Source organism: Halichoerus grypus, chromosome 9 (genome assembly GCF_964656455.1).
Source record: "Halichoerus grypus chromosome 9, mHalGry1.hap1.1, whole genome shotgun sequence".
In the NCBI taxonomy this organism is placed as follows: Eukaryota; Metazoa; Chordata; class Mammalia; order Carnivora; family Phocidae; genus Halichoerus; species Halichoerus grypus.
In genome coordinates, this window is record NC_135720.1 from 3,626,537 (window position 1) to 3,643,617 (window position 17,081).

Here is a 17,081-nt window from a genome sequence, read left to right on the forward strand (position 1 = left end):
CAACATCTTCAAAATTTAGTTCTGTGTCATAACACGGCAGTGTTATATAAGAGTTAATGCTCACATAGTTACCACAGGAACTTAGTATTGATTATATAACCACAGCAGTACTTTCTAACACCAATATCCTCAGGGCTAGATACTCATTAGACATTAAGCAGAGCTAATTTTTAGGAGGGAATTAAATGTTTTGCTTTCAATTAATGAAAATTTCCACTTGAATCATTATTTATCAAGAAGAACACTGAACCCTCTTTTCAGAAGGTATGGGTACTTAAGAAGACTTATTTGAAATATTAATGTTTTAATAATCTGCCTATTATCAAAAATGTTCTCATTGAAAATGAAACACTATTTTGATTTTTTAAAATGAAAAATAACATACTGGTTTTTATTTGTTTTATAGCATAAAGCAATAAAAAATCATAGTTTGTTTTATAGTTAATTGGTTTGAATTCATAAAAATAATTTAATCTGAAGATCTAAGAATATTGAGGATAGCTGAAGAAATTGAATTGGTTTTTTAATCGTATTAGTCTTTTTCAAGACTGTGCCATACAGTGTATTGACTTTATAATAATGTTTTCTTACTAAATTATAATGTCCTTTGGTTTTTAGGCTTGACTACAACAATACTGTAGGCATGCACCCCTCACTTTAGTCAAGATTTATTAATATCAACACTAATAGAAATTTGTAAGCATTGGGCATGCAGGCGACAGGTAGGGGAGTAATCATTGAATGCCTATTGTATGCTGGCCTTTATGAAAGGTTATGAGTGGTAAGAGTAGCAGGACCCTGATATCAAGCTGTTTAAAATGGAATTGTCAACACAAATTATACCTGCATTACATTTCTCAAGAGATTTAATACAAAATATTCATATGTGCAGATTAAAACCCATCAGTTCCAAGAGTCTAGACAACGAAGCTATGATGGGCTAGGGAAAAGAAAAATTGAAGGAGGCTTCCGGGAATGACAAACTTAGAACCAGGAGGGAGGGATTTGGGAGGCTTAGGAGGGTGAGTGAATAAAAGCCCAACACCTGACTCCATTTTCAGCGTGCCAGATAATCACTAATAAATTATTTCATTAGCATGTAGAGGGTCTGTGTGATACTATGTCTCACATCCGAGTGACATATAAATTGATAATTTACTAGCAATTAAATTGAAAATCGGGCATGAAAATGCTCATATTTCTATGAAACTTGGGAGCAAGAGCCACTTGCTTATGAATTATTTTTGTCAGAAACTGTAGATTTCTGTAAGTCAGAACATTTAAAATCAAGGAAAGACAATGTGTCTTTTTAACAGACTTTACCTGTGTAAGTAGATGAGTTTAATATTTAATCAGCCCTTGTTTCTTATCTTTATAAAGAAAGGTTACTAGTATTTGAAAGGAGAAAACAGATTATCAAGACTCAGTCAGCAATGTGAAATGGACAGCTGTCAGCAATAATCACAAAAGTTGCAAAATAAAATCAATTAAGACACAGGCCTACATGTTAACCAAAATTTCATAAAATTTAACCATATTTATTGTAAACTTTAGGCTATTAAAAGGGGTGGATGGTTAAAGTATTATAAAGAAATTTCATAAATTTATGAGGAAATCATTTAAAAATATCTTAGACTCTACCTTGACCCATGTTTTAAAGTGCTTTTAAGAACAAATAATTCAAATGAGAGCATAATCAGGCAGATGCTGAAGCATAAGTTTTCAATTACCCAAATAAACTTCTTTCCTGATCGTTTTTCTTCCGAAAGGGCAGAGACAAATGCTTTTATATTTAACATTGATCATCATAATTTTGGCAGCTTTACTAGTGTTCACTGCCCTCTTAACATTATTTTAGTTTTTATTCTTTGCAGTAGGCTGGCATTTTCTCAGTTGAGAATGAGGAAAATCGTTTATTTCACAAAGAGCACTGTAATGGTCTGACTTCCTGCCCCTGCTCATCCCATGCTCCTGGAGTTACAACTAATGATTTAAGATGTGTGTAAATAGTACTGCAATCTGATAACATTCTGACATATAACTACACCGCAAACTTTATGGGCACAATCAGAAAGCGGCGCTTACTGAATTATGGGCCAATGTGTTTATTCACAAAAGGTTTAGAGTAACAAACGTTTAGTGACAATCTTCTCCCTCTTCTGATATATCACTAGAGAAGCTCAAAGAGAAGGAAAAGAACCCACAAGAGACACATCCTGCCGGTGTTGCAACACCTGAACACAGGGGTGAGTGACGGAGCCTCTACGTCCGTGTGTTTGTAATTTAAATCTTTGACTAAACAGTATTTCATCAAGAAAGGAAAAGTGGCCGGCTGCCTACTACACTGACGTTTACACAGGTGAACTCCAGTACGAAGTAGGGAGTCACGGAACCAATGTAATCGATAATCAGTAAACACCTCCGCGACGTGCTCCTTTTCCGTTGTCATGCTTTGTCGTTTTTAATTTGTCCAGGAAACGTGTGCCTTCCAGCAAGCGTTTGGAGAAAAGAAGGACGAAAAGCCAGAAAGAAGTTTTATTCCAGAAAAGAGTTAGAAAGAATCTAAAGTTTGTCTTCTGATTTAACCAAGAATCAGAGAACAAATATTTGATGGTTCTCGCCCCGCTTACCGCGCCCATATGGAGACTTATATCCGAATTACATCTACATTTTCTTGTAATTGGAAAGCCACTTTAATCACTCCAAAAGGCAGCAAAGGAAACGTAAAGGACAAGGAGAAACATTTTGCGTGTAAAAGAATGAAGAGCAAATTCTCCGAGGAGAAGCATGTGCTCCCCAGCCCGGTGGGCAGCCTCCCGCGACCCTCCCCGCGCGGCCAGGTCCGCAGCGGGTGCAAACTCCCGACGCTCGGTACCCAGCGACCGAGTCTGCGCCTCTCAGACGCGTCGCCCGTGAGGCTGATTGATCGTTCTAGTTTTTCCTTCGTCGAAAAACTGCAAAGGCAACGGCAAAACACCCACTCTGTAAGGTAAGAGTCACCGGAATATTTTTCCTGTTTCGCAGATTTAGGGATTACGACCTAGTGAGAGCCAGGGCTGGCGCCTGTTACACGCGACGCTCGGAGCGCGCCCCGCAATTGCAGCAACGCCCTCAGCCTTTGCTGGGAGAGGGGAGGCACACCAAGTCCCAGGCGCCCCATTTGCCCAGTTTGGTGCAAATACAAATATGCTCATTTCCACCATGGGCTGTTTAGATGGGAGTGGGAAAAAGCAGAGACTAGGGAAGAATCTGGAGCACACTTCAAAATAAAAACAGTTGAGAACTGGACCGACCACCGTGGAAAGCGAGAAACGGCCCCGGGGCCGGACGCACGCCGGGCCCCCAGCCCCGTGTCAGCGAAGCGGCTGCACCGCGGCGCACGCCTAGCGCTCAGATGACCGCCTTGCCCTTCGTGGAAGCTGGGCTTCGGAGCGTGTGCTCCAGTCCTGGGAAGGTGACCTAGTCGAGGGAGTCTGGACAGCTCGTCCCACCGCGCGGCAGCGGGCCTGCGCCCCCCACTCGGACCCCGAGTGCTGTGGTGACCCCGTGCCGCGCGCCGCCCGAGACGCAGGCATCTGCGCATCTGTGCGCTCTGGCGCTTCAACTTCCCAAACTTCTGGCGGCTCCCTGTTCTGAGCGCCCATTGGGCGGCACATTTCCCTTCAGTTCAGTAGCAACTGTTGGAGTCAGGGCTGGGAAGGAGGGGGCATGGAGGGGGGCATGGAGCGGGGGTGGGGGGGGGTGTTGTCCCCAAAAGCCGCAGGTGAGGAAGTGGTCCTCAGGACTTTGGGGGGATGATCTCGCAGTTTGTCTTTTTTGAGCCAAAGTTGCCCTTTCCATTCTTACCGGGCAAACTGGGCTGCGCGCACGAAGTTCTTTGTAAAGTGTGTTTTGCAAAGAGTCCTGGAGGATGAATAGGCTTTCTAAATCTCAGTTCATTGAAAACACTGTGCGTTGATTTAAACTCCAACCAAACGTCCGAGTTTGAACTCCTCTCCCGGGAGCTCTGAGCACAGCGCGGTTGGAGCTGCTGGCCAGCCAGGATTCCCTGGCTCGGGCAAGGGACAGGCCGACGTGGCTTGCCCGGCAGCTGCTGGGCGGCGGATTTAGAATCCGGAACACCAGACCCAGATGTGACGACGCCCCGCAGAGACGCAGGAGCTCCCCCGCCCCTCCCCCCACCCCCCGGCCCGGGCGCCCAGCGTCCTCAGAGGGCCGCGGGGGGTGCGGGGGCCTGGAGCCCGGGGGCCCGGTGCGGCGGGGCGCGCTACGTGGGGGAGGGCGGCGGCGGCGTGGGGAGCGCCCGCTCCGCCAGTGGGCGTCTTCTGCAGCCGCCGCCGCCACCTCCTCCACGGGCAGCGGCACTGCGGCGCTTTTCTCCGCTGCTTTCGAGCAGTCGCCGAGGCTCAGCCACCGGAGCGCGCACAAACCACGCCACGCTTGCAGGCAGCGTCTCCGCAGCCCCTCGCCCCGGCCGGGAGCACGCCGATTGTGCGCGCCAGCCGGCAGCCAGGCGCCGCCGCCGGGGACTCGCGCCCGGCCCCAGGTCCTCCCGCACCCAGAGCGGGACGCGATGTGAAGACTGGGCCGGGAGGGGCGCGGAAGACCGGAGAGGAGGAGCAGACCCGCGCTCGGGCCGACCGGCCGGGGAAGGCAGGTCCTGCGGGGGCGGAGCCCGCCGAGTCCGGGCCCGCGGCGCGCCCCTCCCGCCGGCGGCCTGCCCCACCGCGGCCCAAGGAGGAGGGCCATGGCCAGCCCCGTAGAGCCGCTCGCTCCCCGCCCCCAGGCCCCCCTGCCGGCGCCCGGGGACGAGCCCGGATCCGGCCCCGGCAAACTCCGCCCGGAGCCCTGGCGCGGCGCTGCCGGCGGGGGGAGCGCGGTGGGCCCGGGTCCGGCCCCCGAGCGGCCTGGCCGAGGCCGGGCCGAGCGCGCCGCGCCCCCGCGCCCGCCCCCCTCCTCCGCAGGCCGCGCCAGCCCCGCGGGGGGCCCGGGCGCCCTGTGTGCGCGCGGCAGCGGCGGCTGGGGCTCGGCCCGCGCTCCCTTCGCGCTCGCCCTCTCCTCCCCTGTCCCCTCCTCCTCTCCATCTTCCTTTTACTTCTGGCCGCCGCCCCCCCCGCCCCCTCCTTCTCTTCTCCCCTCCTCATCTGCCTTTCACCTCCCCGTGCGTCTCCCGGGAAGGGAGGGCGCAGCGGCGGCGGCGGCGGCGGCTCGAGGAGGCGGCGGCGATGCTGGCGGCGGCGGCGGAGGAGGACAAGAGGCAGCTCCCTTGAGCGTCCCTCCCAGCAGTAGTCCCCGCGGCGGCGGTGGCAGCGGCGGCGGGCGGCGGCGGCTCTTCCTCTGCTCTGCGCTCCAGGGTTTGCTGCTCCCAGTCCGCGCCGGGCTCCGGCTCCCGCTCGGCCCGGCCGCCCGCCGCGCGGGCTCCCCCGGCTTCCCGGGTGCCGGCGGGGGCTGCCCCGGCCCCAGCCCAGGCGGCGGCGGCCGAACTCCACGGCGGCCCCGAGGCGCCGGCTTCGCCCTCGCCGCCGCGTCCCCACTGCTCTTCGGCTCCGACATGGAAGATGGACCTTCTAATAATGCGAGCTGCTTCCGAAGGTTGACGGAGTGTTTCCTGAGCCCCAGTAAGTGCCGGGCTCCTCATTCCCCGCGGTCGGGGGCGCGCAGGGTGCTTGTGCCGGAGGCATTTGGCGCCCAGTGGGCTTCACTGTAGGACGGGAGGCTCCAGGCACATTGGTGGCGCGCGGGAGCGTCCGTCAGCGCCGGGACACCGGGGTTTCCCAGGCTCCGCGTGCGTGCGGGGGAAGGGTGACCCTGGAGCGCGGTGAGAACGGGACCCGCTGCCCCCCTCGGGTCCCCCGGTGCTGTTTGAGGCCACACTTGCCCGGCCCATCGCTGCAGTCTCTACTCTGTGACCCCTTACGCCAGGCTCCTCTCCCCTTAGCCTGGGACCAGTGAGGCTGGGAGAAACGCGCTTCCTTCCACTTGGAGGTCCCGCCCGCTGGGTCCCCTGGCCGGGTGAGGGCAGGCCAGGACACCGGAGCTCCGCGCTCCCAAAGGTGAAGGCACTCGCGGTTCCCCGGGTTCGGTGTCTGTGCCCGGGTCGCTCCCCTTCCCGCCCCCGCTGCAGTGACCCTGTTCCAGAGCGTGGACTAGCGGAGTGAAATGGGTGCATCTCCACTAAGAGTCCACTTTCTCTAGATCCCGGGGTTTAGCTGGTGCTTGGGCTGGTAAAGGGAAGGACAATGGGGCGTTAGGGTGGAGGAGGAAGGCGCCGCGGGTTCGGACCCCCGGGCCGACTAAGGCCGCCCCGCCTCCCCAGTCCCGGGTGCTGGGCTGAGAGCGTGCTGGAGCAGGGGTGGTAGAAGGCGTGTCGCGGGGGAGGGGGGCAAGGCTGAGCAGAATAGTCAAGGCAGAGGTTTGCTAGAAGGCAGGAGGCGGAAGATGTTAAGTGAAGAGGCGCCCGGTGCGCAGAAGAGGGGATCGCCGTTGTTGTGGATGGAGGGCGAGCAAGGTGAGGACGGGAGACCCGGGGCTGGGGGTGGGGGGTGGCGAAGGTAGCACCCGCGGGGCACCGGGCGACTCCGGCACCGGCCGGGTTGGGCAGGGTTCTTCCCGGCCCTAAGCGCGGAGCCCGGGCGCCACCGTCCACCGCGTGCGCACCCGAGCCTTTGTCTGCTGCTCGCTAGGGAACCGCGTTTCCGCGGCGCCTTCTCCCGGCAGACTCTCCAGGGTCGCGTTTTGGCTTCCTGCTCCCATCTGCCGCTCACTCCCCAGCCCTGGCCAGTCTTCGCCTCTGGGCACTTGGGGTCCAGCCCAACCTCGCTGCTGGTACTTGTCTGGGCACACTACCCGCCTGAGCGCCGCTGGGGTGCAGCCCCTGGGCCTGCGAGCGTGTCATGTGCGGGCCCTACAGCCCCCAGCGATCCCGCCTCCTGGGCGCGGGGATCCACCCGGGCCGCATGGCCCAGCGGCCTCTCGCACCGCGCACCCCGGCTGCCCAGCGGCTGTTTCTGCCCCAACTTGACCATGGACCTGATAGGACTGCTAGGCGTGGTCCCTGGACGCCCCTCCCGACTCCTCCATCCTGTAGTCTCCCCTAGTCAGACGCAGCTCCCAGTCATCTACTTCCTCAGCCCCCCCGCCCCCCCGCGGGTGTTGGTTGATTTTTAGATGCTGCATTTGGGGAGGGATGTGGTCTGGGCAAGAGGAGTCGCGCCCTGCTGCCCTTAGATGTGGACATTTTTACTTACTGAAATGGACACGGATGTGCCACGAATTGAAGGTGGGGTGAGAGCATGGAGCTCCCAAGGAGTTCCGAAGTGTGTTGGTTAAGCCTTGGGCCTAGAACTGGGGTTCCTGTCTGTTCCCTTCCACGTGCATTTGTGTGTTCTAAATAAACATCTGCATTTCACATTTGGCTGTTGGGGTGTGTGTGGGAATGGAAGAGTACCATGGCTTGCCTGTGAGGAGCACTATTTTGGGGAGAGGGCAGTGGCAAGGAGACAGGGGTGTGGGCATTTGGGCGGAACAGGGTTTCCTAAAATGATGAAGGTTCTGTTTGTATTTGCTGTTAGTGGGATTTGTTAGTTTGGGTGGGGGTACCTTGCCAGGGATGTTGTGGGACAGGTTAAAGATTAACCGTCCAGGTTGAATGAGGCTGAACTAGGAGGTTCCCAGCAGGCTTTCCCTTTGGAAGGACAGAGGACCTAGAGAAGAAAGCCATCAGAAGGGACCCACTCTGCAGAAAGTTCTGGCTGGGAGAAGCCCAGTGATGATCACACTCAAGAATTGTTAGTTTTTGTCTTTGTGTGTGTGTTTTCTTCCCTTGAACCAAGTCAGCAAGGAGTAGCCTGGGGTTTGAATAGGAACAAAAGGCTACAAGGTCTTCTTTGGGATTTTGCTAAGGTGCTAAGTATGAAAGTACTCTTAAGCACAATCTGTTATTAGGCAAAGGTGGGGAAGAGGCTGAATGGACGCTCAAAGAACAGTAGCCAGTTTCTGCTCTGACACTTTTGGGGTCTTTGTTTCTGTCTCGCTGCATGATAAGCTTCATCTGTCTGAATTGGTCAAGTACCAGAATCTTGGCAGACTTTTTTTTTTTTTTTTTAAGATTTTATTTATTTGACAGAGAAAGACACAGCGAGAGAGGAAACACAAGCAGGGGGAGTGGGAGAGGGAGAAGTAGGCTTCCCGCTGAGCAGGGAGCCCGATGCGGGGCTCGATCCCAGGACCCGGGGACCATGAGCTGAAGGCAGACGCTTAACGACTGAGCCACCCAGGCGCCCCTTGGCAGACTTTTTGATATTTGTCAGTAAAAATGAGTTCTGGGTTCTGTAAGAATGGAAAAATGCCCAAATGTATACAGATGTGTCTTAATTGTTGCATGTTTATTCTCTTTTTTACCTTTCCGTTTGGTCTCTTCTGGGTCTAACAATCAAGTTGTCACATAAAGGCTGCTGTGTCCAATTCCTGTTTCTGGGAACGCTGGTTTTATTTTTATCATCACAAAAAGCAAATCATGGGTTGGAAGTTGGATATCCTGGTTCCATTCTTGTCCATTTTGGTTTTGCATTTTGGTTCACACTGATTCACTGGTTTGCTCAGTAATGCACGGAGCAAACACTTATTAAAACTACTGCCAGTTGCCAGGTGTTGCCCTGGCCTGGCCATGGTCCAAGAGGAGTTCACCAACCAGTAGGAGAGATCCTCCTGGAAGCAGGTTTAGCATTGATGCCCAGGGCTCGTAGGTGGGCGGTTGTGCTCCCTCCCTGTCCGGTCATGCCTGACTGCCCCTCATCTGCCATCCACCTTTTAAATGTTGACCTCTGACCTTGTCCTCGGGCTCAGGGCTTCAGCACATCACTGCTTCAAAAGTTGCTGACTGGAATAGAAAGCCATCTCTGCACTTGGAGATCCCAGATCCTCCCAGAGAGAATGGAGAAGTCCACTTTGCATCAGTGTGTGTGCGCGTGCATGTGTGTGTGTGTGGGTGTGTGTGTACGTGCATGCAGAGGAAAGTCAAGAAGTCACGCTGTGATAGACCAGTATAAGCCACAGTTTTCTGGAAAAAACAACTCACCTTGTCTGCACTTGGTGTTGTGGTGGAAAGTGCAGGAGAGGTATCTCAGCGGAGAAGAGACCTTGAGCATACTGCCTTGAGGACATTCAGAAGTCAGAAAAGTCTCTCCCTTCCTCTCCCTCACCAGTGTTCCCTCTCTACAACTGCCTACTCTGAATGGTGCAGAGCTGTAGAAAAAGGAAAGCGCTGGTTGGTCAGGACAGAGGGGACAGAGGGAGCAAGGAAAAGGACATGGCAAAGATTTGTGAATGTCATCCACAGACGCTGCTTCAGGCTACAGTGTATTGTGTCTTTTTCAAATGTTCACAACAGAAAATGTGTATGTTTCCAGAAACGGTAGTTTCGAAATATGCTCCGCATCAACCCCTAACCACTCTTGCTCTGTTTCTTGAGACTGAAGATACTATGTGGTCAGCACTTGAACACACTGAGATAAATAGGATTCCTTTTAAGAGCAAATGTGTGTAACACATGGAAGCTACACTACACTTCACATGTAGCGTCTTTTTACGGTGTTGGTGAGACAGAGGTTGCTGAGGGTGTAGGGCCAGAAGCACGGCAACAGAAATGGAGGTCAAGTCAATTCACAGCCAACCAACAGGTAATCACTGAGTCCCTAGTCAGTGCAAATTGTTTGAGGTAGATGAAAATAATGATGACTCTTCCTTCCAAGGACCTGAAATACGGATCTGGATACCTGCCAAGATACCCAGGAAAGCAGAGTTGTGAATTTTCCCTGCCTGGCCAGGTGCAGGTCCTGGTAGACCAGGTGTCCGTGGAGATGTCTGTGTCTGTTTGTGGCTGGAGTAGTCAGAAGGGCTGAAATCCAGGGGCCACGCTGTTTAAACTGGCTGGAACTGCTAAGGGGTGTTAATTTAAATTTCACAAAACTCCTCTTTCAGTTTCAAAAAACCTACATGAACAGAGATAATCCCTAAAAATCTGAATCAGAAGTAGTGGAAACAGAGGACAGTGTCTTCTCTCACGTCAATCTGATGTCTTATCCTCGGATAATTTTGCACATAAAACTTCTTCTGTCCCTTGGGAAAAGAAATGCATTGCAATAAGATAAGTAAGCCGTGGGGATATAATGTACGACATGGTGTCTGTGCCTAATAGTACTGTGTTGCATATTTGAAACTTGATAAGAATGTGGATCTTAAAAGTCCTTCCTCATCACAGGGAAAAAAGTGCACGGCACTAGATAATTAAGTAAATGTTAGGATTTTGTTTACTATAAAGCAGGTTAAACCTGGTGTGATGAACATCTCATCAATATATTGTTAATTTTTGTTTGTTTAAAAACAGCTCTGGCAGTCTGAGAAGGAAAGAAAAAATAATTTTCATGAAAAAGGAATATTTCTCCCTTAAAAGGAAAGCTCTTAGTTGTAATTCAAAACATTTTAATTTCCTTTTAAAATGTAAATCAAGCTCCTCCAGCTGATCTAAATTGGTCTAAGGGAAAACTCCACAGTGATAGAGTAGCTCAAGATCTTACAAAGGAAACACAAGATGCCTAAGACTCTGATTTTATTTGTAGCATTTACCACTTTCTGGAATTCTCTTGCTCATTTACTGGCCTGCTTCTTTATTGCCTGTCTTCCCTGTGCAGAAAGCAAGCTTGGTGAGAGCCTGAGGGAGGGAGCTTGTCTTTTTTGGTTATATCCCTGAGACTGTAACGGTGGCTGACCTATGTATGGAAGGTGCTCTGATATTTGTTTTGGAAATTCAAAGGTGAAAAGAGACAAAAAACAACAACGTGGTGCTTGTGGAAAGAGAACGTAGAAATTGAAGGCCACTCATTGAAAACTGACTTGGCCTCAGCCTCTGTGTGCCAGGGTCCAGCCGTGGGGGAGACAGGGTCCAGCCGTGGGGGAGACAGGGTCCAGCCGTGGGGGAGACAGGGTCCAACAGGGGGAGACAGGGTCCAACAGGGGGAGACAGGGTCCAACCGTGGGGGAGATAGGGTCCAGCCGTGGGGGACACAGGGTCCAACAGGGGGAGACAGGGTCCAGCCGTGGGGGAGACAGGGTCCAACCGTGGGGGACACAGGGTCCAACCGTGGGGGACACAGGGTCCAACCGTGGGGGACACAGGGTCCAACAGGGGGAGACAGGGTCCAACCGTGGGGGAGACAGGGTCCAACCGTGGGAGACACAGGGTCCAACCGTGGGGGACACAGGGTCCAACAGGGGGAGACAGGGTCCAACCGTGGGGGAGACAGGGTCCAACCGTGGGGGACAAGGGTCCAACGGGGACACAGGGTCCAACCGTGGGGGACACAGGGTCCAACGGGGAGACAGGGTCCAACCGTGGGGGAGACAGGGTCCAACCGTGGGGGAGACAGGGTCCAACCGTGGGGGACACAGGGTCCAACCGTGGGGGGCACAGGGTCCGCGCCCCTAGAGCCCACAGCTAGCAGGTGAGGCAGACAGTTTGCGGACACAGTCCCTCACAGAGGCAGTATGGGGTGCCCTAGGGCCAGGAGACTGAGCACCAGCTGATTGGCAGGCCCTGGAAGGATCTCACAGAGGAGCCAGTAGGAGTCTTGAGGTGGAGGGGTTCTTCCTGTCCAAGCGTGGGGGAGTGAAGCCTTGGGGAGGCCCTGCTGGCTGAAGGCAGAGCCAGAGGCTGCTGCGGTGAGGCGTGGGGAGGGGGTGGTGAGGAGAGAGGCTTCTCTTGGGCTAACGCTCAGGATCTCCTGGTTACTCGTTAGTGTGAACCCGTCTGAAGGACTACACACAGAGAGGTGAGGTAGAGAGGCTGGAAGACCACCGCCTTCCGAGGGGGTGCTGGGCTGTGTGTGGCCAGGGGCAGCGTAATCTGCCAGGTGAGGACGCGTGGGAGGCTGAACCCAGATGGGGAGCATGCACTGAGAAGTAGGGGAGACAGAAGCCATAGGGAGCAGGTGGTATTAATAGGACTGGGTGACTGGATAAGGCAGGGGTCCGATGGCTCCTTAGTTTCGGGCCTGGAAGGTGTGTGTGTGTTTGTGTGTGTGTCTGTAGAGCTGGTGGAGGTCGTAGTGGTTCCTTGTCCAGAGAAAAGGATAAAAGACCAGGAAATACTGGAATTGGCACCTCTTTGGTCAGCACTGTTGTTGGTATGGGGATTTCTGATTGTATGGTGCCTGCATTCTGTGGTGTAGACGTGAACCAGTCAAGCATACCAACGAAAAAAAAAACCCATCAAGGCCACAGGAGCTGTACCTGGAGTTAAACTCGAGAGTTGACGGGGACAGCTCCTTTAGTTTGGGTGGTCTGTGAGGGTTTCTCTGTGTAGGGGAAGTTCGCCCGGGGTCTGAATGGCCCATGTGGCCCAGGCAGAGGGAGTCTCAGGTTGGGGGACAGAATGAGGGCTCCTGTTGCCAGAACCGGGGTACTGACCGGAGCGGCGGTGTGGAGTGAAGCCCACAGAGCAAACGGGCCAGGTTGGGGCTTTGTAAGTTGGGGGGAAATTGCATGTTACTGCGTGAGCAAGGGGAAGCTACTGGAAGGTTTTAAACTAGTGGGGATTATGTGCTTTGTGGTCCAAGAACCTCCTTCTGGCTGCAGTTCGGTGAGTGAATGCAGGGGCTGTCGTGGAGACGGCGTGTATGGCGGCCACTGTGGCAGGGAGGACAAGGGACGGGTGACCGGCATGGCAATGAACTGTGGCTTCAGGAGGAGTTTGGAGGCAGAGAATGCAACACGTGCGGGTGGATTGGGTGTGTGGGTAAGGGAAGGCGGAGGGGGCGAGAGTGGTGCCTGGGCTTCAGTGGAGCAGTGGGGCACCTGCCCGACTGTGTGAAGGGGAAGCCTGGGAAGGGGCCCACCGGGAGCGGGCAGGGAGCCGGTGTTGTGTCTGGCAGCTACCGCCCGGCTTCGTGGAGGTGTTCAGAAGGCAGCTGGATGAGTCAAGTCCGGCAGTCGGAGGGTGCATAGAGCAGGGCTGCCGAGCCGGGAGTAATCGCCGCCTTCGCAGTGTCGGGCTGTCCTTCGTGTGCCCAGGACCCCCGTGCGCCGCGGGCCCCCAGCGCAGCCTCGTGGAGCCGCGGGCACACAGCTGCGCGCTGCCGTGCTGCCCCCGCACGGGGTGTGGGATGACAGGGGGGCTCTCTGGGCGGCCGCCGAGGGAAGGGGGGGAGACGAGGCTTTGTTAACCCCTCGGTAGCAGCAGAAGCCGCGGCTCTGCATGGAAACCTGCCGTGACCCGCGGGAGCAGGACAGACAGGCTGGGTGACAGGAGCCGAAGAACCATGGAGAACCCAGAGGAGGAGTGAGCGGGAGAGGAGGCCAAATGGAACAGAAGGTGCCCTGGAATCGGGGGGGGGGGGGGGCGCCGCAGCGCCGAAGGAGCCACGTGCCCCGGACATCAAGTAAGTCAGCAGAGCCAGGTCCGTCAGGGCCCCGCCCGGGGATTCCGAGTGCGGCGGCGGGGATGCAGACCCGTTGTCCGTGGGCGAAGAGTCAGCGGAGAGCAATGCACAGGCCCGTGCAGCCCCGAGGGCCGGGCGGGAAAGGTGAGAGCCCCGGGGCGTCCGCCGCAGGCCGCAGGCGGTGGGAGCTGGCTTCTCCCCACGTGGGACGGACCTGGGAAGGTTACTTGCTGAGGAGGAGGAGGAAAGGAGAAAGAGAGCAGAGCAAGCCTTCGAGAAGATGGAGGAAGGAAGCCGGGACGCTGGAAGGGGGCCCTCTGCAGGGAGAGCTGTGGCAGGCCCGTGTGGGGGCTGGGGGGCTTCGGGCGCAGGGAGGGGCGCCGTGGGAGGGTGGGGAACTGACGGGAGCGCCCCCCGCCCCGCAGTGAGCAGAGTCGGGGTGCAGGGCCAGGCCGCAGGGGGCCCTGCCCCGCGCAGGTGGGTCGGTGACCGGACGGCCCGGCCGGTGACCGGTGACGGGAGTGACCGAGAGCTGCTCGGAGGGCAGGTCCTGGGAGGCCGGCACGCGTGCGCAGAGCGTGGCCGGCGTGAGTGCGCGCTCCCCGCCTCCGCAAGTGTCCCGCACCCTGACGCGGGAGGGGCGGGCGCTGCAGCTCTCGGCACAGGCCCTGATGCGCATTGCCCGGCGGGGTGAAACTGGAGGGTAGCTTGAAGGAGGCAGGGTGTGGGGTGTGTGGAGCTGAGGGAGTGCCTGGCGGAGGCCTGAGGGGAGGAACTGTGGTACGAATGCGAGAGAGAGAGAGAGAGAGAGAGAGAGAGAGAGAGAGAGAGAGAGAGAGCGCGAGCGCGAGCGCAGAGGGGTCCGGCGGCCAGCGCTTCACGCCGAAGGGAAGCGGGAGGGACAGGCGGTGTGCGCGGGGAGGAAAGACTGTGGAGTCTCCTGGGGAGGCCATCCCGGGTGCCTCCTGCGGAGGGCGGGGGGGCCAAGCACAGTGCCGTTGGGTCAGGTGACAGGCACGTGTTCGTCCGGCATCTGGGTTCCAGTTGCTGCCCTGCCCGCTGGCCACAGCCATGTCCACAGACCTCCTCCTTCGAGGAGCTGCTGCCTCGGGGCGGGGGTGGGTACAGACAGGATCAAGGGCAATTAAGACACCCTTGAGCAGTGACGGTTGAAGAGGGGTGCAAAGGGGGAGAACACTCTTTAATGACATCGGTGACCTGGGACGAAGCTCTCGGCGCAGGGACTCCCCCCGTCTGCCGCGTCATCTCCCCTCCACTTCCTCCGGTGCCAAACTGCGCCTGGTTGGAGAACTTCCGCCCCCCCGTCAGCCTGTCCCCTCCGATGGGGTCCTTTCCTTCCAGCTGCCATCCGCTGGCCTCGGGGAATTCCCTCCTTTTCCCTGGGCTTGCTCACCGTCCCCGCATCGCGTCCCCGCGGTGCCTGGGAAAAACAGCGTAAGATTTCTTGTAGTTCCCGTGGGCAGGAAGCATGTTTCATTCATTTTCTTAACCTCAGTGCCTAGCACATTGCCAAGCAATTAGACAATAAGTCTAATGAATAAGGAAGCGAAGGTGTGTAGGTGGGCGAATATGATCAAAATGGTCCTCTAAGAATATTAGCCTTCCCAAAAGGAAGGCAATAATGAAATAAGTAACGTGGTGCTTGAATTTTAGCATAACTTGAAACATCATTTGATTCATTTTTTTTTCGCATGTACTCCAAAAACACTGTTTGACACCAATGACCAGGGCTTCTGAGTTACCGAGAACGCAGTATGTCTGGGCGCACAGCTGCAGGGGTGTGGAGCTCAGCGTGGGGCAAGCACCACCGGCTGAAGGGAAGGAGGGAGAGATGTGCTTCGAGCATTTGGGGTGCCTCTTTTATTTCCTGAGGCAGTGATAAAAAGCTTTTTACTTTGACAAAAACATTTTCTGCAGTCGCAAAGAGAAAGCTTTGCTTATGAAGGTATTGAAACAGTGCTGTGTGTCCACATCATGAATTATTTATAAAAATGCGAACATATTTTGGACTTTCAAAAGTTGGTAAGTACTGTGTAAGAAGCAGTTTTGCATGAAGAGCAGGTCACTGCTGGAAAAAAGCATCATGAGTATGTGGAATTCAAATTGAAACTATTCGTACATGATATAATTATGTTTCTGCATTATAGTTTTAGCAGCTCCCAAAATAAACATTTAAAATGATATCCACAAAGCTTGATTACTATGGCTTCCTAGATTTGGTAATTATGTATTTTATCACTACTGTCAGGATTATATCTATTTTCAGATTTTCTTTTTGTCCCAAGACTAGCAGTTTACTCTTCAAACATTCTTGTCTCATCAGTCATCATGCCTTTTTAGGAGAATACTCGTTGTGTCTCATGATTAAACATATCCAATTATTTTAAGGCAGATTAAGGAAAGACTTCGTTATAAAACCTCAGCAATTAAAACAGTGTGGTCCTGGCATGTGAATAGATAAACCAATGCAACAGAATAGAAAAGTCTTAAAACAGACCCAGACACATAAAGGAATTTAGAATATTTTAAAAGTGTTGTCTTTTCTAGGGGTAAAAATAGACTATTGAATAAAATGATTTGGGGACAACTAGGAAGTCATGTAGACAAAAACAAGATTAGATCATACCTCTTACTGCACCTCCAGAAGAGATTCCAAATGGATCATATGTTTGAATAGTTTTTTTTTTTTTTAAGCAAACATAAAAAGAAAAGTGAGGTGATTCCTTCCTAGCCTTGGAATGGGGGGAGACCCCTTCAGTGTGACTCAAAATCCAGAATCCAGAAATAGTCAAAGAAAAGACTGATGCGTGAATCTACAGTAACAGACTTTTTATGACCCTCAGTACCATAAGTTAAGTCCTACCAGATTCCTGGAAAGCTGCTGTGCGGGAGCCCCTAGTCTTTCTGCCTGTGGCCATTCAGCTTCCGCCAGCGTAAGATTTCTTGTAGTTCTCGACCATCCTCCCTAGAAGGAAGCACTGACTGCTCCTATCACAGCTAGGGCTCACCGTCCTGGTACAAACAGAGCTCCTGAAAATGGTTAAGTCAAAGAACCTAATAAAAAATAGTCAAAGGAAATGAACAGATAGTTCCTAGAAAAATAAGTGAACGGCTATGTAAAAAAAAAAAAAGCGGGGGGAAAGAATCTCAACCTCATTCATGATAAAATAAACACAATTTAAAATAACACCAAGGTAGCATTTTCACCTGTCAAATTTGCAAAGATTAACAAACTTGCTACACCACTGACAAGTCTGTGAGGAAAAAGGTATTCCCGTACATTCCTGCTGGGAGTATCAATTGGTCCAACCTTTGAAGCAGGCAATTTGGCAGTATTGATCAGTATTAAAAATGCATGTACCCAATGAAGCAATCATTCTCCTTCTGGGAATTTATCATTCAGATACACTCACACATAGGCAAAGTGATTTAGCGAGGTATTAAAATATTACAGCATCGTTTGAAAGAGAGCATTGAAAACCATGTAAAGGTCGAGCCACAGGGGTCTGGCTAAATAAAATTTGCAGCAGTGATCCAAATGCACGAAGGATCTTCCAGGTACCTTGCTGTGTGAAGAAAGGAAAATGTAAAGCAGTATGCACACATTCTTGTGTTAGAAAGGACAAT

At 53.4% G+C, this 17,081-nt stretch overlaps 1 protein-coding gene and 1 pseudogene across 9 annotated transcripts in view; one reads left to right on the forward strand and one right to left on the reverse strand.

The window, feature by feature from the left end:
* Positions 1 to 17,081, forward strand: part of PDE10A (phosphodiesterase 10A) — a 577,666-nt gene that overhangs the window by 279,259 nt on the left and 281,326 nt on the right. The window contains exon 1 of one of the 8 annotated variants that reach the window (XM_036122879.2): positions 4,748 to 5,618. The exons of 6 other annotated variants lie outside the window; for them this stretch is intronic. In XM_036122879.2, the coding sequence (XP_035978772.2) occupies positions 4,748 to 5,618 (871 nt within the window). Of the gene's footprint in view, positions 1 to 4,747; positions 5,619 to 17,081 lie in introns of those variants that run through there. One more of the 8 variants, XM_036122889.2, reaches the window with a different exon arrangement.
* The window catches only part of LOC118555036 (26S proteasome regulatory subunit 6A pseudogene), a 747,413-nt pseudogene that overhangs the window by 84,039 nt on the left and 646,293 nt on the right, over positions 1 to 17,081 (reverse strand). The gene's annotated exons all lie outside the window — the stretch shown is intronic.